This window comes from Scomber japonicus, chromosome 12 (assembly GCF_027409825.1).
Source record: "Scomber japonicus isolate fScoJap1 chromosome 12, fScoJap1.pri, whole genome shotgun sequence".
Taxonomy (NCBI): domain Eukaryota; kingdom Metazoa; phylum Chordata; class Actinopteri; order Scombriformes; family Scombridae; genus Scomber; species Scomber japonicus.
In genome coordinates this window covers 13187036-13205667 of record NC_070589.1, presented here as the reverse complement: position 1 = coordinate 13205667, position 18632 = coordinate 13187036, and the positions used below count along the sequence as shown (strand labels likewise).

The 18632-nt window shown below is 40.8% G+C and overlaps 1 protein-coding gene across 2 annotated transcripts; it reads right to left on the bottom strand.

Annotated features, from left to right (window-relative positions):
• Positions 1–917: 917 nt before the first annotated feature.
• wls (Wnt ligand secretion mediator) lies at positions 918–18144 on the bottom strand. 2 transcript variants are annotated; one of them, XM_053329609.1, is made up of 12 exons: positions 17817–18144; positions 14125–14397; positions 10195–10319; positions 9620–9781; positions 9296–9432; positions 6889–7057; positions 5397–5494; positions 5189–5252; positions 4075–4218; positions 3862–3945; positions 3544–3715; positions 918–1960 (listed from the first exon to the last, which is right to left on the bottom strand). In XM_053329609.1, the coding sequence occupies exons 1-12, from the start codon at positions 17920–17922 to the stop codon at positions 1851–1853; spliced, it is 1644 nt and encodes a 547-aa protein (XP_053185584.1). In that variant the 5' UTR covers positions 17923–18144; the 3' UTR covers positions 918–1850. The 2 variants fall into 2 exon arrangements, with proteins under 2 accessions (XP_053185584.1, XP_053185586.1); XM_053329611.1 differs by having other exon boundaries at positions 3559–3715.
• Between the last annotated feature and the right edge of the window lie 488 nt (positions 18145–18632).

Below are 18632 nucleotides of genomic sequence, written 5' to 3'. Positions count from 1 at the left end.
AATTGGACTTAATATTGTGCATTGCATTCAACCTACATAACAACCTGTTGTCATATAATTTAACTTTTTTTGCACATCACATTTCTTCGCACTCACCATTTCTCAGTCCATATTTTCCTCATACAGTCAGTATTTCATTTTAAGTTTTATATCCCTTTTCATGATGTAATAGTACTTTGTTCAGTTCAGATTTTTATTAAGAAAAGATAGATTACACGGTTATGTGCTCTTGTACAGGTTGAGAAAGTGACACAAAGGTCTTTTGAATAAAGTATTGTGTTATCAAATTCCTAAAAGCCTTTTTCTTTTCTTGTTTTGGTTTTTCTTTGTCATAGTTTGAGGTTGTGAAACACCTTATTGACTTTGTGTTTAAAAAAGTGCTAAACAAATACAGCAAATGATTATTTTAATGATCCAAACAGTAACACGTAACATTTTTACACCAAATGTAAAATTATAATTATAGATGAACAGGTAACTGCAGCAATCAAATGTTGCAAACTCTTCCAAATCTTATTTGTTCACTGTTGAAGCACAATAAATGCAGAAATTAGTTGAATTTATCCTCAACATATTGCTCTCAGATTATACTTCAAATCTTTAATACTACAACTTCCTGTCTCATATTTTCTGTCCAGCTTGACTGCCAAAAGAAAAGTGAAACCTGGTTTGTTGTTCTGCTGTGAGCCTTATAGAGGCGCACTCTGCCTGCATGAATACATGTTCAGACTGAGCCACACAGCAGTAGAACTAAGTCCTGTTTAATTCAAGCAACTTTGCAACCCCTGCCAAGCATTTAAAACAGTTTGTTATACAAATTATCTTTACTTTATTTGATATTAAGACTATAAATAATTACCTGCACAAAGGACTTACATTTAGAACAAACAGTGGCACAATACACAAAAGTATTAAGTAAAAGTTTGTTTTATTTAAATTAGAATAAAAAGCAAAAAAAACAAAAACGAAAAACAACTAAGAACCATGTATAATGGACTACAATCAACCTCAAATCTCTTTGTTAACATTGATAGAGCTTGATGCATATATTTTGTGAAGCTGAAAATAAGCACTTTATAAAAAATAGATATCTACATTGTAACATAATGACAGTACAGTATGCATTTCCCAAAGTGGCTATGTGGTCTGTACATTTCCCCCCAATGATATAAAAAAAAGAACCACCACTTGAAAGACTAATAACAGTGCGCCACATGATCTATTTCTATAGAAGAATATGCATTTGTGACAGGCTCTAAGACCTTGACTGAGAATATTACAGGTAGAAATGAAAATTAAACCAAGTGGCTAATTTGTATCCAAAAGATTTTGCTGTCCATCTGTATCAAAAGCTCAGGTCTTTACAAACAACACAGTTAAACCACACTGAGAAACTGGAGAGTGACTGCTGCAAAATGCTACTTTTGACCACCAAGAAATGTTTTTCTTTGCACTCAGATCTCTATAATGCAGCTTTCCCGTACCTGACTTGGTGACAAAAGAGTTGTGCAACATTTACAATGACAACATAGTTTACATTAAGTATGAAATGTAAAAAAAAAAAAAAAAAACTAAAAAAAACAAACCATGAAATGAAAAGGACTGATAAGAGTTTTGATAATATTCAGTCTTTAGGGACTCAGTAGGACTTTGGGACAAGGGTGGCACGTAACTAGTCACACACAGCTAAACATTTGATGCTGGGAGGAGGGCAGCGGCTGTGGGACTGGTAGGTTCATGCAAGGTGGATCGCTGATACCGTCTGAGCGTTGAAGGATGTTAAGAGAAAAGCCTGTTTGATTACATAAAGGGAAGGGATCATTGGAGCAGTAGGTAACGGTGCCAAAAATCTACTCTTGGGCCGATTTGCCAATCATCTTGTAGATCTCAGTGGGACCATCAACATGTGTGATGGTGGTGGTCAGCTGGATGTCCTCTCCGCTGTTTGCTCCGGCATCTCCTGCGCACACAGACATGACATCACACATCATCACGAATAATGAGAACACAAAACATTTTAAAAGCGTGTGATTTGTTGTTTGCGATCTCGCTGTCCCAATTTCAGTGTTCATTCCTGCTGCAGACAATCTGCTGCATATTAAGTTGCTTAAACTGAATTTTATTACATAAATACTTTCAGAGACAAAAGTGAAACTCATGAGCTCATAAAGTAAATCAACACAGAGAGACAGAGACTTGGAGTGAGGCTGCCATCCCATGAGATTGAGTTGATGCGCATCAGGGAAAGCTTCCAGAAGAACCTCAAACCCACCCCCACCCTCCCCCCCTTTCTCGGTGTCACTGACGTCGGGAGATGGATGGCTGGTTTTCATTACTTCTCTGCTCTCTTTCCCCCACCCCCTTCTCTTCACTGTTCCCTTCCTTTCCGTCTGGAAGGAAGCCTGGTGTCCATTAGAATCACCCTCTTGGGCCAAAGAGACTTTTCTTTCCCCTGGGAATCTGGGTCCTTCTTAGTCTACCCCCTCCTCCCCTTCCTCCAAAAACAAACTTTAAATGAATAGGCAGCTTTACAGCAGAAGACAGGCTGATGCTCTCCATCAGAATGAGGTGAGAGCAACTGGAACACTAATGAAATTTAACCAATTGAATCACTTTAATACAATGAGAAAACAACATGACCAAAGCTTAATTATTCAACACATTTGAAATACTGTTGTGTTATATTAATGTCATGATTACAGCACTGCTGTTCATGCTGCTTTCAAAGATTTCAACCAAAACTTGAAAAATGAACAAAAAATTGACATTTTTTCCCTTATTGTCTACAAGTCCCATTAAAACCAACAATGAACTCATCTTAACAATTGTTTCTTGTGTAGATAAACCTTCACATAAAAGTTCCTGTATCATTAAGTTCTGTCCAAAAACGATCAAAAAGTTATAAACTTATAAAGTTAAACGTATTTCTCAACCAGTTTCTTGCTCTTCTCACTGGTTTGACATGGGCGGACTCAGTTGGTAAAAGGTGATGTCACACACTTCCCATCAGGATTTAGCAACATAAGAATCAGAGTATGATGACATTTGGTGGTTTCCATGGTTCCTGTCAATCAAATCTGATCAAACCACACCCCCACAAGTCCTTATAGATGAGTTTTTGTCTCTTAATAAATAAAATGCTGATAATAATAACTTAATCATTTCGATGTTGCTTATTTAGTTGTGAATATTTAATGTTAGAGAAATACTTGAAGTACAAATTGAAAACGCGTCAATGCTGCATTGGGCACACCTCACAAGTACTTATTTTTTAGTTGATCCCACATGATCCACAGCTTAAAATAGTCCCCAACAAATGCCCTTTTTATTCATGTCTGATTTAAGTTCAACTGCTTTAGGCAATAATTGAACTATAGATTTAGAGAGACCAGTTTTTATAGATTAATGACTTCAGTAGGAACAAATGATCGTAGGGCTCAGTGACGCAGCCAGTAGGGAAGTCCGAAAGCACGGAGTGACAGACTTAACCATAATCAACAGAGTGCTGTTATTCTTTACAAAGACAGTAAAATAAATAGTTACCAGTGATACACTGACCACTTGACTGCTCATCTCCGTAGCGTTTGTGAGATGGGGCATACAGGAACATGATGGCAAAGACGTACAGGTTCCACATGCCGTAGATGCCAGTGAAGAAGGCGCTGTTCACCTGCACCCTGTGTTCTCCCCAGTGCCATTGACCTCCGTCATTCACCTGAGCACAGATAAAACACAAATGCATACTTTGGAGAGCTGTGTGGAAGGTTGCTTGTATATTTGGGGACAGCAAAAAAAAAAAAAAAGAGCTCTTAAAATCACCCAACCGCTTCTTACTGATTTCACAACATTATGGAGGCTCACCTGACTGACGATGAAGAAGATGACAGTCATGGCAGCACAAAACAGAGTGACCAGCATGAGAAACTTGAACCTGAAGATCAGACCCTAAAAAAGGGGGGATGAAGGGGGATGAGTTAGTCACAAAACAGCTGATTTAAAAAAACAAAAACAACAGTGCCACAGTGCGACTTGGAAATGCAAACACAACAGCAACAAATGAATCCACACACACACCTCATAGTGTAGGCGTCTGGCCTTGGACATGGCAGGCAGTGAAGTCCTTTTACCGCTGATGTTGCGGAAGACTTGAAAAACCATGAAGCAAAGGAAGAGGAAGTAGAGACAGGCACAGATCCCTGCCACAATTATAAAGGCCATCTGAGGTGAAACCAGTCAAGGAAATAACCAAATAACAGAGAAAGAATCTGATCTGCCAGCAAAGTGGTGGTGTAGTATGAAAACAGCAGCTTCAACCGTACATTCACCAGAATATAATGTAACATACGCTATATTACAGACTGAAAACAGGGAAGACTATCAATCCGTTTTACAAAATTACACATATCTACATTGTAATCAGTAAATGTAAATCAATAAAAACGCTGCTAAGTGCCTTGTTAGTCTTTGTCTCTTATAAAACCTTTACTGCAGTAGACGGTGCAGCAGAAATTTGTCAGCGAAGGGCCTTATAAAGATTTGATGACCCTGGTTATAGACACTGAACCAAATGTATTCATCAAACTGCAGAGTTGAGAAAATGTGGCAGTGAAGCTTTTGACTTTCCTTCCGAAAAGGCACAGAGAGAAATGGGGAGGAGGGGGGACATAGGGGTGCCACTTGTTTTTGATGATGAATGTTGCATTGCTCAGTCTGCCAAGCACAACAACAGACAGATACAAACACATAAACACATCATATCCTGACTCTTGGCAATACTCTCACATATGGCATTAGTGAATTATTTCTCTGCTTATCAGTCTAGAGATGAGTTTTTCAACTCACACAGGAAGAAATGTATGTGCTGCAAATATTGAAGGCAAAGCATCAAGTCACGATCACCAGTGTTTTAAATTTAAGACAAAATAGAAGTTTTCTATTTGGCACACTACTGGTAGAGACATCAATTTCTTCCAGTAACAAGAACATAAACATGCTGTTTTTTATTGGCTGCTAAACCCAAAAACATGATTTAGCTGTTTACACTCAGAGTCCTGCCTGTTTAATAAATGTTCAACATTTAGCAGACCAGCTGGTCACAGAGGCGATGGGCAGCCCTTTTTCCTGTTGTTTAATCGTTCAGTAGCTAAGTGTTTTTTTGTTTGTTTTTTTTTTCAAAAAAAAAGGATACAGCCAGCTCAGTTCCTACATCAGAAGCCCAGATGCTGTAGAAGGGGTTTGTCAACTGGACACCTCTGGTGACACAAAGCATGAAAGTAAGAAAAAATACAGAGATTTTGAATAAAGCTTATATATTATATTATATTATATTGCAAACTGAAATGCAAAACAAGCCTGCCGTTTTAAATCATGAATGAATAAATAAAACAACTTCTCACCTCTCACACATGTCGAAGATAAAGAGGCAGAATGAGCCAAACACGATGGGTACGACCTGCTTCCAGTACACTGAGAAACGGTTCCTCTCTGTCTGGTCCTGAAAGAAAAAGGACAAAAAAAAAAAAAAAGACAAAGATGGAACATATTAAACTGAATGCCTTCACCAGGACAAACAGACATCACCCATAGCACTGAAGAAGAACAAGCAGACACAGTTTTAAAGCTAATCCTGCCAAAACCATCAAAATGTACAGGTGCCTATGACTATTTACACCTTTACGCCATTTTCATGTTTAAAACTCTGCATGACAGCATATGTACAGGTAATGGGGGGAGGGCTTCTCTCCATTGTTGGAAAGGTGGCAATACAAAATAATTGTGACAAATTTGCATGGCTGCGATCAAGCCCTGATGGATAGATGACATGCACAGTGTGTACACAGGAATCAAGATGGAAGATCAGAAGTCAGGTGTTGCACAGAGGAGTGTACAATGAGGCACTCACAGGATGTAATGAAGGGAACCAAGAAAACAAACAACCAGCTTTAGTAAATGATTATCAGCATCATAGTAGTAGTTGAAGCAGAGAAGCACAATCATCACACACACATCTTAAATCTGGCCTCTCAGAAAGCAATATAAGTCTAAGGTGTAGCAGAACTGTAGAGTGCTGCGCTGACTGAAGCTCAGAGGGAAATAGTGCTCAGCCTTTCAGCCCATAAAATAGCAACAGCCTGCTGTGCAGTATACACTGCTGTCCAGAGAGCTGAGTCTGACGTAGACACAGAGCTCATCAAACAGGTCATCAAGTTAATGGTGCCCTCTCTGCAGTGAGTAACGTCTGACAATCTCTGTGACTGCTCCAGTTTGTGCCAATCTACAGATATGCTTCTGCAGCCAGATGAGAATGACCTGCAGTTCATTTGTGGGCTGAAGGTCAAGTTCAGGGAATATTTTGCAGGCTGGTACACAGCTCTGGCACATCTTCCCTTGTCCACTGCATAGAACCCATGCTGCAAAGAACTCCGTGTCCTGGACAAAACGACAGCACAGTCATGATCGAAAAAAACTTTATTCCATAAAGCATATAAAGTAATTTTTATTAGTAGATGCTGAGCAAGAGCAGCGTGCGGGATCTTCCCTTCCCAAGACAGTAGTAGAATTATCTAACATGGGAAAAGAAAACGTGTCACTCTAACTGAAAGCTGGAAGTGTGCTCCACTTTTTTATGAGCCCTTACATTAGGCTGGAATAAGAAGGAGAAAATCCATTGGGTGTTAAAGCATTCGTCTGCGCAAGCATTAGGTCTTCTTCTGTTATCTGTGTCAGGTAAAATTTTCCATTAACCAGTCCCAGAATTGCTGTAAAAGAACTTAACAGCTGTAGGTGAGATGGCAGCCAGCAAGTGACTCTACATGTCAGTGAGGGAAAACAACGACAAAAAAAACAATTAACATGCCAAACTTTGTTAAATGAGGCTGTGTACAGTACCATGAGGTGCTCCCCACAGAAGATGATCCAGAAGGAGAGCAACATGGAGTAGAAGATGCCCTGCCTGATGTCCCCAAAGAGCAGCATCCAGGTCCAATTGAAGCCAATAGAGAACCACTCCACTGGGATGTTGATGAAAGTCATGGAGATGCCCAGAGCTAAGATGACCCTGAAGGAGCAAAAACAAACAAACATTCTTAAAACTGCAATGTGCCGTCATTACCTACTTAGCATTGAAAAGTCTCAACAGTTGACAGCAGTTGGATTACAATTTTTTGATTCATTTGTTGCATCATCAACTTCAACCATGCGTGCGGTTTTGTGTGTAAATGTGTGTTAATCTACCATCAAGCATCACCTGAAATTGAATAAAGCAGGTACAGCCACGAACAGGCTTCCCAACTAAACCTGAGCTACATTCTTAAACAGCGAGAGTATGTCTGGGTCTGCTGAAGCAAGCTTATTAGACCTCGGGACATTATTGATTAGCCATTCAGCTGCGAGCGCAAGTGTGTCCCCACTGACCAGACCAATTCTATATAACGGACTACATTTCCAAATAACCTCATTATTACAGCCAACATCCCCCGACCTTGAAATCCAGACATTTAGAGGAATGAGGGCGAATGAGCAGTCAGTCTACAGAGAGAGCTCATCTTCCCGGTGTCAAAGGCAGGTCTCTGCATGCCTCCAGTAGATAAAAGGCTGATCGTAAATTTAGTGAAAAGGGAAACATAGAGCTACAGAGAGTGTATGTAAATGTGTGAGTGTGAGAGAGAGAGGGAAGACATAAGAGGGGAAAAAAAGCAGAATGGAGGTGACTGATGCATCTACTTTAGATAGAACACTTTTAAGCAACCACTGTGAGTAATGCAAACTCTAAGTAGCTCCACATACTGATTTTTACAGTGCAAATAAAGTGAAACCACATTTGGGTGGTATGCTGGGAATGCGTCAAAACCAACACAGACGGGAGCGCTAACGCCATAATCTGTCTGTGTGAAGAAAAAACAAAAAGTGCTTTGTATGTAAAAAAAAAGTTAAGGTAGTAGTTATTGCAGCAGACAGGAAACACACAGGTGTAAGTAAGTAATTAAGTACATGCTTTATGTGACGCCACCATCACTAATGTTATCAATTACACCTAATCAATTACACAAAATCTATATTTCAGGAAATATTTCTACTGATGATGGATGTTCATCATATCATCCTTAACCATCCTTTTAAAGTTTAGAGGCAGTCTGAGATTTACCATTCTGACACCTCTGTGTGCCAGCATGACAGCAATCTCTGGTAAAGCTTTTACTAGCATGAAAAAATCATCCGCTGTCCACAAATAGGTTACGAGTCGCACTTCCTGTGAGCCTGCTGGTCATCTGGGAATAAGAGCCTTGAGCTGGAAAATATAGCGGGAAGGAGAGAGACACTGACTGTGTGTGTGTGTGTGTGTGTGTGTGTGTGTGTGTGTGTGTGTGTGTGTGTGTGTGTGTGTGTGTGTGTTTTATCTCAGCAAGCTGGTGTGTATGTCCTGAATGTGTGTGTTGAGTGCTAGCTTGCAGATTTTGTAACGTGTTTCACGCTTCGATGAGCACTTCCTGTGGCGCAGAACGCTGCCTCATACTGATCTGTCTTCCCAGCACGGCAGGGGGTTAGACAAACACTAGGCTCTGAGCATGGCTCCAACTTTACCCAACCTATTTGCTTCAGGCAGAACTACCTGGATTTACAGCTGTAATCTTTTCAGACTTTCCAAAGTTTGGTTAAGAATATAACACTTAACACCTGATGTTCTGAATCTCTTTTTCTAAGAGAGAGAAGAGGAATGCCCTTTTTAGTGTAAAGACCAACATTTTCTTTGAAATACATGTATATGATATACAAGTATGTGAATCAGATTACATTGCACTGGAGTCTCCACTAACAGTCAAAAGCAGTGCGACAGCTGTGAATTGGTCCAACACTGATCAAAAACCTGTTTGCTGTTTGAGAGTGATTTTATTCGCCATTCTTTTATTGTTTTAAAAAAAACATTGTTTGTTTACACCACCTTACTAATTGTTTAACATGCAGCCACAAAGCTGAGTGATAACATTCTTCCACAGATGCATGATGAACAACGCCTTCTGGTCTCAGTGACCTTCAGTCGCGCAGAGTTAGAATGACCTATTTCCACATTTCATCCATATTTAATATGTGCCTTCATCCAGCAGACACACTGATGCAGATCCTCAGTGGCATATAATGAAACCAGTACTGCGAGTCCTGGCTGTGTTCATGCAAACCTCTGAACAAACATCGATTTAACTGTAGATGATAAGCTTTTTGGCATTTTCCCTAACAACAACAACATTATATCTGGTTACCGAGCAACAATGCTGATACTGATGAAAAGGAGCAGACTTACTTCTCCAGCAGCACAGGAGGTCTGCTTAGGAGGGTGATGCGTCTCCAGTACCAGATCATGATGATGAGGATGCTGGGTGTGAGGAACGTCTTCATGGCAAACCAAACTTTGGTGAAACCTCCATTCTGATGGATGCTCTTCGAAGTGAAACAAACACGACTGTCAGCTACACGCAATATAATTTATGGTATTTATTGCAAGCACGTGCAAATCACACACAGAAATGTAAAGCGTACTTCATAGTCCGTCAAATATTATCACAAGCTAGTAGTACATTATATCGAAGGTTTTCACGCCACGTCACAAATCAGAAAGTCAACTTACAACCAGACGAATGTCCCTGATTTCTCCGATCCCAACGTTGATTTTCTTGCGCTCGTTGACAGGCAAGCGGATGTTGAGGAGATAGTATTTATGGGCCACGCTGCCAACCTCCATGAAGGGCAGCACGTCACACTCATAGTGGCGGCCTTCGTTCTCAAAGGTCTGGAGAACACATAAGGAGCACACAGTGTTGGATTAAAACATGCTCACCAGCAGGCACACTCCATATAAATGTGATTCATTAGCCAACATTGGCCACATCAGCAGAGTATCATTACAATTTGCAGTAGCAACAATTATGGACGAAATCCTAACAAATATTTCTAGCTTCCAATATTGAAGGATCTCATAATACCATCAAATTGCAAAATAAGCCAATTAGTTAGATTCATTACACAAAAACAACAACATTTGTGAAGGTTACTGGCAAGAAATAACAGACAAAATAAATCATATTAATGTAATAAATCTATTTAAAACTTAATATTTTAACAGCTCAATAGAATAAGTTGTTTTTAGTTTCCTGGTTGATGCAAAGATGCGTTATCATTAAGTATACAGTGTCACTTCCACACCTTGGCAGTGGTGAAGTTGCAGTTGAGTTTCCGCTGTTCAAGAGAATGAGCCATCTCCGTCCACTCGCTAGTAGGGTCGTCTCTGTAGGCCAGACCCACATCGACGGTCACCAATGCTCCATCCACTGGACACAAGAATGACAACACCAACTCACCTTCTGATTCCCCCAAAATCATTTACAGTGAAATGTGTGCAGTTATAATTCATGACTTTAACTGGCATCGAAGTCATTATTTCCAGTATAGTGTTTGAAGAACACACAATTTGTTCTCAAAGAAGCAAAAATGGGAAAATTAATTGAACAATACGTTTATGCACCCATGTGTATTTCAATGCCTCCTCACTGCACAACTCTTCCGCCTGCAACGATCCCTGTGAAGGGATAATATTAAGTCCCGATGAGAGTAAGGCAACAGCCTTTTAACTATTCCACCATCAAAGTGACTGCGCAGCAAGCACTGACAAGGAGACATTCTCGACTATAATCTGCAAACGTACTGTTCCTTTTCCGTTGACATACCAGTGTTTGTGCTTGCTTGTGTATTCAGAGTGGTACAGTGTAAAGAGAGTAATGTGGAGATGATGCTGTATATTTTAAATCATTAATGTTCTGTACACGGCTGCAGCTGGATCTGTCATAAGAATCATTTGGTTGATTCATGAAGGCTGTATCTGGTTAGTTAATCCCAAAACAAACATGTTTATACAAGGTCAAAACAATTAAGTGTTAATATGTGATCCTGTCACCTAGAATAGGTCTGAAACAGATTAACAGGATTATTTCTCTGCATGTAAACATCAGCAGTGATTCAGTCTGCTGTCCATGGTGGCCAAAATCTAGGTTACTTCCTACTTGACATAAACTTCAACAAGACCTTGAGCTGGCCTCCAACAGTCCAGCCCAGTGAATCAAATAAAAGGATCCAAAGCCAAGCTATTAAAACTGCATCTTTAGATCACATTACAAAGCCAAGTGTTCTCTTCTCCAGCCCTCCAGAGTGCCTCTTGTGCTGTTATGAAACAAGCTGGAATGAAGAGAAAGAAACCCAGTGGCCTGTGCTGTGAGACAGGGGGGAGAGAAAAAAAAAAAAAAAAAGGGAGAGGAACGGGGAGAGTGAACCAGATGAGAACTGGCAGCCGACTGTCTCTGTATTGCCCTTTACTCTGCCATTGGTCGACCAGACGCCCTCGAATGTCAGCTCACTTCATGCAAACATTCCACTCGAGTCCAGCGGCCATCGCCACGGAAACTAAGCCTCCTCAACAGCTGTGTTATTGCTGGACCCCAGCCAAGGGGTGCTTGGTGCCGGGCTGGAGTGGGGCAGGTGGGTGGAGTGGGTAATAAGGGCGAAGCTCTTCTCCGGGACGAACATTGTTACACAGATAAGGTAGTCAAGGAAGAGATGGCCTTGTGTTCTTCTGTCATGCAGCTGCAGAAGTGAATCCGCCTACCTCTGGCACTGCAAGCCTTTCTGGTCGTGGTTAAGGCAGACGCGGTGACACCATTTTGTTAATTGTGGCTCCGTTGCTTCTAGGAATGAGGTTTGATTTATTTAAAAACCTGAATTCATGACCTTATCGGTTTATATGCATCCTATCAAATGTGTTTAGGTCTAGTCATCAACTATCTTAATGAACAACAGTTATGAATTCTTGAAATGAAGTTTTTTTTGTTTATTGTTTTTTTAAAACAAATTTTAAAAAATGATGATGGCTATGAGAACCAAACCATTGTGTGGTGGCTTGTTTACTCTCTGGACTTACTAGATATGGATGTTAATAATAGCTGTCAGGTATTTCCATGTGCTGTAGTGCTGGATCACGCTTTAAATAAAACAATGACAACCTAGTTTTAAAATTTATAAACGTTGCTACATAATTAGATGGTGTGAGTTCTTTGATGCCTAACTTACATTAGGAAATTTGCCCGAGGTATAATTTTAGCAGGTTTTTCCTGCCTCTCAACAACACAGGAAAGTTAATGAATTCTGGGAAGAAACCGTATATAAACCAATAGATTAATTTTTAAAATAATGAACCCCACTGCTGGAACACCACCTGGTCTCCACCTTATGCTGCATGTACAGTGCTCGGTTCTCAGAGTCCCTCGTGTAGCTCAGTAACATCTAAATGAGTGTGCAGCATCTGACAGAGAGACCTGTCTGTGGTCCAAGCTGAATCACAGACTCCGTCTGTCTGGCAGCCAGGCAGTAAACAACCCACGGCTGGGGCCAAGAATGTTAGCAAACTAATTATGCTGATGACTACGACATCATTGTGACATGACTTCTTAAAACAAGCAGAGCCAGGGCATATCAAATTACACCACAAATACATTTGAACTTTTTGTCCTCTACCCTGTTTCATTTACCATAATTTACTTTACCATTTTTTCAGCTAATGATACATGCTATAAAGCAGATGATCCAAAGTTTTGCCACAAAGCTTGAAATGATGTTCACATAGCTATACATTACAGGCGATAAAGGGAATGAAGTGACAGAGTCAAAATTTCTTTCCCGGGCTCTGCTGGTGATCCAGTCATTTATTAGACTCTCTTCATCCTCTTTAATCCCTTCTTTCAGGATCCCAAGCACCCTGCCAGCATATGAAATCCTGTCTTCTTTGAGACACCAGTTATCTCCCTCCTCCTCCCTTTCCTCTCAGTCAAGCACTAACACTGCGATGCTGTGAGTCTGTCTCTGATTCACTCCACAACAGTGTTGTCTGACTCTGGGTGGGGACACAAAATGGATTACAGTCCAGGTGATAGTGGTTTTTCCTTCACAATAATGCAAACTAGATATCTGACAAAGCCTGGAGGCCAAAAATGAGACTATATTTATTCAGTTAGGGAGACTGGATCACGAGAGATTTCAAGCTAAATTTTTATTTCTTTGCACAAAGCTTTAATGTCACTTAACATTAAGGCCTTTAGGATTGTGGGAAGACGAAGACATGCATTAGAAGAGGCATGATCCACCACAAAATTGCCCCAATTAATCACCTTGTCACATCACTGGTTTTGGTCGCAAAGAAATAGACGACAGTAACAGCTTCAAATGTATAGTTACACAGAGGAGAATCAGTTTAAACATGGGAGGTGTTTGTTACAATAATTTAATGGAAAATAATTAATTATCTAAAATGGACAAAAATATCAGCACATATTGTATATATTTATATTATTAGTGGATTATTATTATAACTGTAAATTATCCTGAATTTTGAGAACTGAAGTCCACTGTATTGGGGTTATCTCATATTGTTAAAAAGTGTGTAAATCATCCGTTTGTGGTTGGTGGGAGTGGATAATGGGACATTTCATTGCTCAAAGGCGACCAGCTATGAAACAGGGTTTAAATTACCTCTTCACTCTCTTTATACCTGTCTCAAGAGTGTCCGACAAGCCCTTCTACAAAACCCCTCACGGTCTACCCCGCTATAGAGAACAAACAGCAGGACATCAATCATTGTTTGCTGCCTTTCAGTGTAACAGAAATCCAATCTACTGAAAAAGACACATTCCTGAAGGTTCTTCAAGCGTTCTGTGTTAGACTGAACCAAGAATGTGAGACAACAGCAAGAGAAAAACATAAATGAGTATGAATGCAAATATTTGCCTACAGATTGTGAAACTAACCAAATAACAAAAAGACAAAATATTAACATTACTGAAAACGTAAGTAAATTATGCAATAAAAACATGTGGGGCGCTCTAGGTCACCCCAAACTTGAAATATAATGAACTGTGATTATTAATTGGTCCTCACACCAGATCCCATGTCAGACATCATAACCCCTCACAGGCACATTAGATTAGACTTTCTTCCCTCTCCTATGTATTGAAAGCTGTGTCCTGAAGGAGAAACATGAACCATGGTGTCTTCAACCTTTTCTGAAACCCAAAACAAAGCTTTGTTTCTCACCTATCTGGTTGTACATCTTAAATGCGATGTCAAACTGCAAGATGACCAGCATGAACTGGAACCAGGGGCTCATCTCGTTGTAATGCAGAGGAATGTGGACGGCAAACACAATGTTGTTGGCCTCGATCTTCTTGGCCATGGCCTCTTCGAAGCTCCGGATCTTCTCGCACTGGTCTTGACCCCAAGGCATGAACCATTTTGTCTCCTGACGGTGCTTGGACGTGTCCACACACTTGGCAGCCAAGTAGTGGACCGCTGTGGTGGGGCTGGGAGCTGGCGAGATAAATACACAAGAGAGGGGAGAGATGTAAGACTGGATGTCATGCTGAAATACTGCAGCAACGTGTTTCAAGGTCCTACCAAGCCAAATATCCCTCAAACTAATAAATCACACAAAAAGTTTGAGTAAAAATCAATAAATAAAAGCTTGAGCGCTGCGGATTAAACTGTGCATGGACAATATTAATATCTTAGCAACCATTAGGAACGGTCAACAGGTTGGGCTCGAGCCAAATCCAGTCCAAACACTTTAGCAATTACTTTTAACACTGTTTAGAAAATGCCTGGTAGCAAGGCTCGCTCTCCCTCTGAAGTGACGGGGAGGGAACATTCCCGAAAGCTCTCAGGCACCAATTACACTGTTTACGCATTGAGATTCATGAGCTCGACAAGACTGGTGTTTGTAGTCTCTGCTCGCAGGATTTTAGTAGTGCTTGGGAAAAGATCTGTCATTATCATGCGAACACAAAAACTTTAGCCGTCTGTTGTAAAAGCTGGAAGTCTGATGTGGACGAAACCTGAGAGGTCTGAGAACTGTGTTGTAGCCTCAAGGCAAAAGCTTAATAAGATCCTTTCAGACATTTTGGAGATCTACATGATTATTGGGCCTGTTTGATTATTTAAGGTCTCAAATTTAACTATTATCTTCTAATATCAGGTAGACTTGTGTTTATATCAGCTGAGGCAACTTTTAAGCACATGAAAATGTATTTAAATCTCATGTAGACAATTAAGTTTAATGGAAATTGGAGATAACGTGTGTATGCAAGCTCGGACAGATGGCATGTCTAAGAAACTCTTCCATGAAGCAGGGTTCATTGAGGAGACGTCATTCATGAGCAAAGGTATTGTTTAAGAAATTTGAAAAATTGCTGCATGGATCTAATGATTAACAGATCGACAAATATGTAACCAATCATGACCTTCCTGGTAGCTGTGTTATGTCCTTGTTCACTCATTCAATATTACCAATGTATTGATATATAACCGTTTAACAGCAGCTACTGCAGTGAATCATCTAGGTTGATATATCAGCTGATATTAACCTATCGCAATTTTGTGTATGTCAGCCAACAACAAAAAACATGCTGAACAGAGAGGCCGAACTAGATTTGTTTTTTTAGGTAATTTACAATACAAACAGTGAACAATGATCAAATCTAGGGGACTCGTATAAAGATTGTTTTTAGAACTTACTAATCAGCCAATTTATCGTTATCAATATTTGGAGTTGTGACAGACTGATATCAGTATCAGTCAAGATAAATACTGAGAAATTATTGAGATTTGACATTTATACTTATGAATCATAGTCATTTTGCTTCTTTACCGACAGTCGCAGTGTCACATTGTAGGACTCAACAAGTAATGTCAATGATTAAGGGATAATAGTAATTGGCTCCATTGTGGGAATTCAAGGGTATTTCCAAGCTCATCCATTATCATACATAATATCTACTGGAAAAAAATAGACCAACTACTGAGAATGCTCTATGTCAGATTGCCAAAACACTGTAATTTATGTGTCGATTTGTGTTTCAACACGACTGTGGACCTGAGCATACAGGCAAAAACAAAATTGAAGTGGTTTCACAAGCGGGCTCCCCCTTATTTGTTTAGCATATCTGCAAGAAAGAATGAGACAAATACTCGAGCTCTGTTTGTGCCGAGCTGTTAGTGATGTATCCAAGAAGACTTCAGATGCTGCGATCATTGCCAAAAGGTGATTCTGGGAAGTACTGACTCATGGGGGTGAACATGAAAGCGCGGAATTCCAGATTCAGCTCATGAGAAAGATTAGCGACAGATCTGAGAGGACTTAAAGCTGTAATCACTGTCAAATGTGCTTCTAGCAAGCAGCAACTCAAGAGGATTAATACTTGAGGATAGTATTTTTTGTGTGTTTCCTATTTTCCTAAAGCATACTAATCAGGTTTGTAAGAAAATGGTAAGAGCCCGTATGGACTCAGTTATCTGGACATCGAATCATATCTGTTCAGGCATAGCAGAGTGCTGAAAGCAGACAGCAAACACCCTTTGAGTTACACTTCATAGTGTCATAAAACTTAAAGGATGTCTTCAAGGAAAATTCAATTGTGCAAGTGTGTTAACAGCTGTGTAAAGTGCAATAAAAACACACATAAGCACACAGAGCAACAAAGAGGAAACCAGACTGAATTAAACCCTGTTATCTGGAACCCCTCAGAGTTCAATTATCTAGTGACCCTGAGAGTCCAGCAGCACACCAGCTCCTCCAGTCTCCATCGCTCTGTGTCCAGAATAATGGCCGTCCCCTCCGCCCGCTGACCCCATGCCGTGTTCCCGGGTTTGTTGGGAAACAAGGGGAGAAAAAACCCTTTCTACTCAATTACCCCTGCCGCCCCCGGCCACCGAGCAAACACAAAGGAATCCGGCTTCATTAAAACCATCTCAGCCAGGAACGAACCAAACAAGCTAATTTATCACCAGCCATCTAGTGAACGAGGAGGACTGCAGCGACACAAGGGAGGCTGACTGGTGTTTTGGGGGGCTGTGGAAAGATCTTTCACATGGGCTCAACTTCTATCAAAATGTGTGTGAGTGTGCGTGCGTCGCATTTGTGCATGTGTGCGACTGAGTGGGTGGATTTGAAGAAATTTGACAGCAACTCCAATGCAGTCCTCAAGGCGAGATGCAACTTTGACAGCTGTGTGCAGTTGTGTGTTCTTGTGTCTGTGTCACTGCAGCCTGAAATCTTGGAGAAGAGGGGAGAGGAGGAAATAACACTGCCTGCCAGGGGATAGGGATTTGGGGAGACGGGGATACACACAGGAGGGAGGGGATGGAGGAAGGAGTGAAAGGAAGGTAGAGATGCTGCCTGGGGCCCCACACAGCAGACAGACATATATGGGAGGAGGGGTGAGGAGGAGGAGGTATGAGGAGAGAAGGGGGGGGGGGCATTCGAGTTTGGATCAAAGAAGTTAAAAAAACATTTTTTTACAAAAGCTTGAATGTATTTCTCCGTATTTCTCCGATGAAAAGCCGTCGTATTACCCACAAGTATGTTATTTTTAGCCTTAAAAAAATAACGCCACAGCTTGCGGCATGCAGGCAGCAAACACCTTGATACAAAGCAGTGATTTACTGAGGGGCACTTCGGCAGCTTTGGTGTCCGAATGAAGGTTTCAAAGCACCGCATTTCTTTGTTCACAGCTTTGTCAATGCCAGCAAGGTAAAAAAACGCAGCTAAAAAGTTAGCGCTTACCGTCTTTTCTTTCAAAAGGAAAAAAAAACATCCATTAACGCTGGTATGGAGGCATTTACCGAGCTGTCCAACTTCAAAGTTTGCCCTTTAACCGTGAAGAGACGTTCACGGTGCATGCTAACGTTAGCTTAACAAAATGATAAAAGTGAGGGAGGAAAAAAAAACTTACCAATTAAACCGCCGACCATGAAGGCAAACGCCTGGAACAAAAGCAGAGTAACACCCACTATCACTAACTTTTTAGTGCTCATATTCTCTATAATAGCCCCCGCCATGGTGAAGGAAAAGTTGGAGCAAATTAAAAAATCACAACGAGCGACTAAAAGACAATAATGTGGTCGAAAAGGAACGGATCCGGTGCATCCACAGCCAGTAATGTAAAGGCGAGCTGGGCCCCCTCCGCCGCTCTGCTCCTGCCTTTCAACTTCGAAGGAGGAAAAGAGGAGGAAAAAAAAACAGGAATCACATGACCGAATAGCACTCAGCTTTATCCCCGAACAGCCAACACAAGAGCGGGGAGAGATCTGTGGAGCGCCGCCGCATTGCAATAGAGGCTGCTGGTAATGCAGGTTACCGTGTCATTGAATGCCTGTGAGAGCCTGTTGTGCGGGTTCAGCCTGCAGGACTATTTAAAGGAAGGTTTCTAGAGGTCCCATCTCGTGTTTAGTGCTCAATAACCGTCAACACATTGTCCTTCAAAAGCTATTCTTGATTCATATAAAAAATAGACATAGCTGCTCCATTTGGATGCCTATGTCATTTGCAATGTTGCAGTCTATTCTGCAGTTTGTGACAACATGATATACTTGTGAGTGTTGATTTATAGGTAACTGATTTAAAAGGGGATTTAAAGCTCCACAACACATCTGAACAAGTCCCTTGGTCTGGTTTTGTGCCCTGGCCTTATTTTCCTACCTCAGCTGATGGAGCTGAGCTTAAGATTTTCTTGGAATAGTTTATATGACACATCCGCTCATCATAGCTT

Coding starts and splice junctions, on each gene's coding strand:
- wls (XM_053329609.1), bottom strand. CDS start 17,922: ATGGCGGGGGCTATTATAGAGAATATGAGCACTAAAAAGTTAGTGATA. Junction 10,320..14,124: donor TAAGATGTACAACCAGATAG/GTGAGAAACAAA, acceptor TCTTGTGTCCAG/TGGATGGAGCATTGGTGACC. Junction 3,716..3,861: donor TCTTCTTCATCGTCAGTCAG/GTGAGCCTCCAT, acceptor ATCTGTGCTCAG/GTGAATGACGGAGGTCAATG.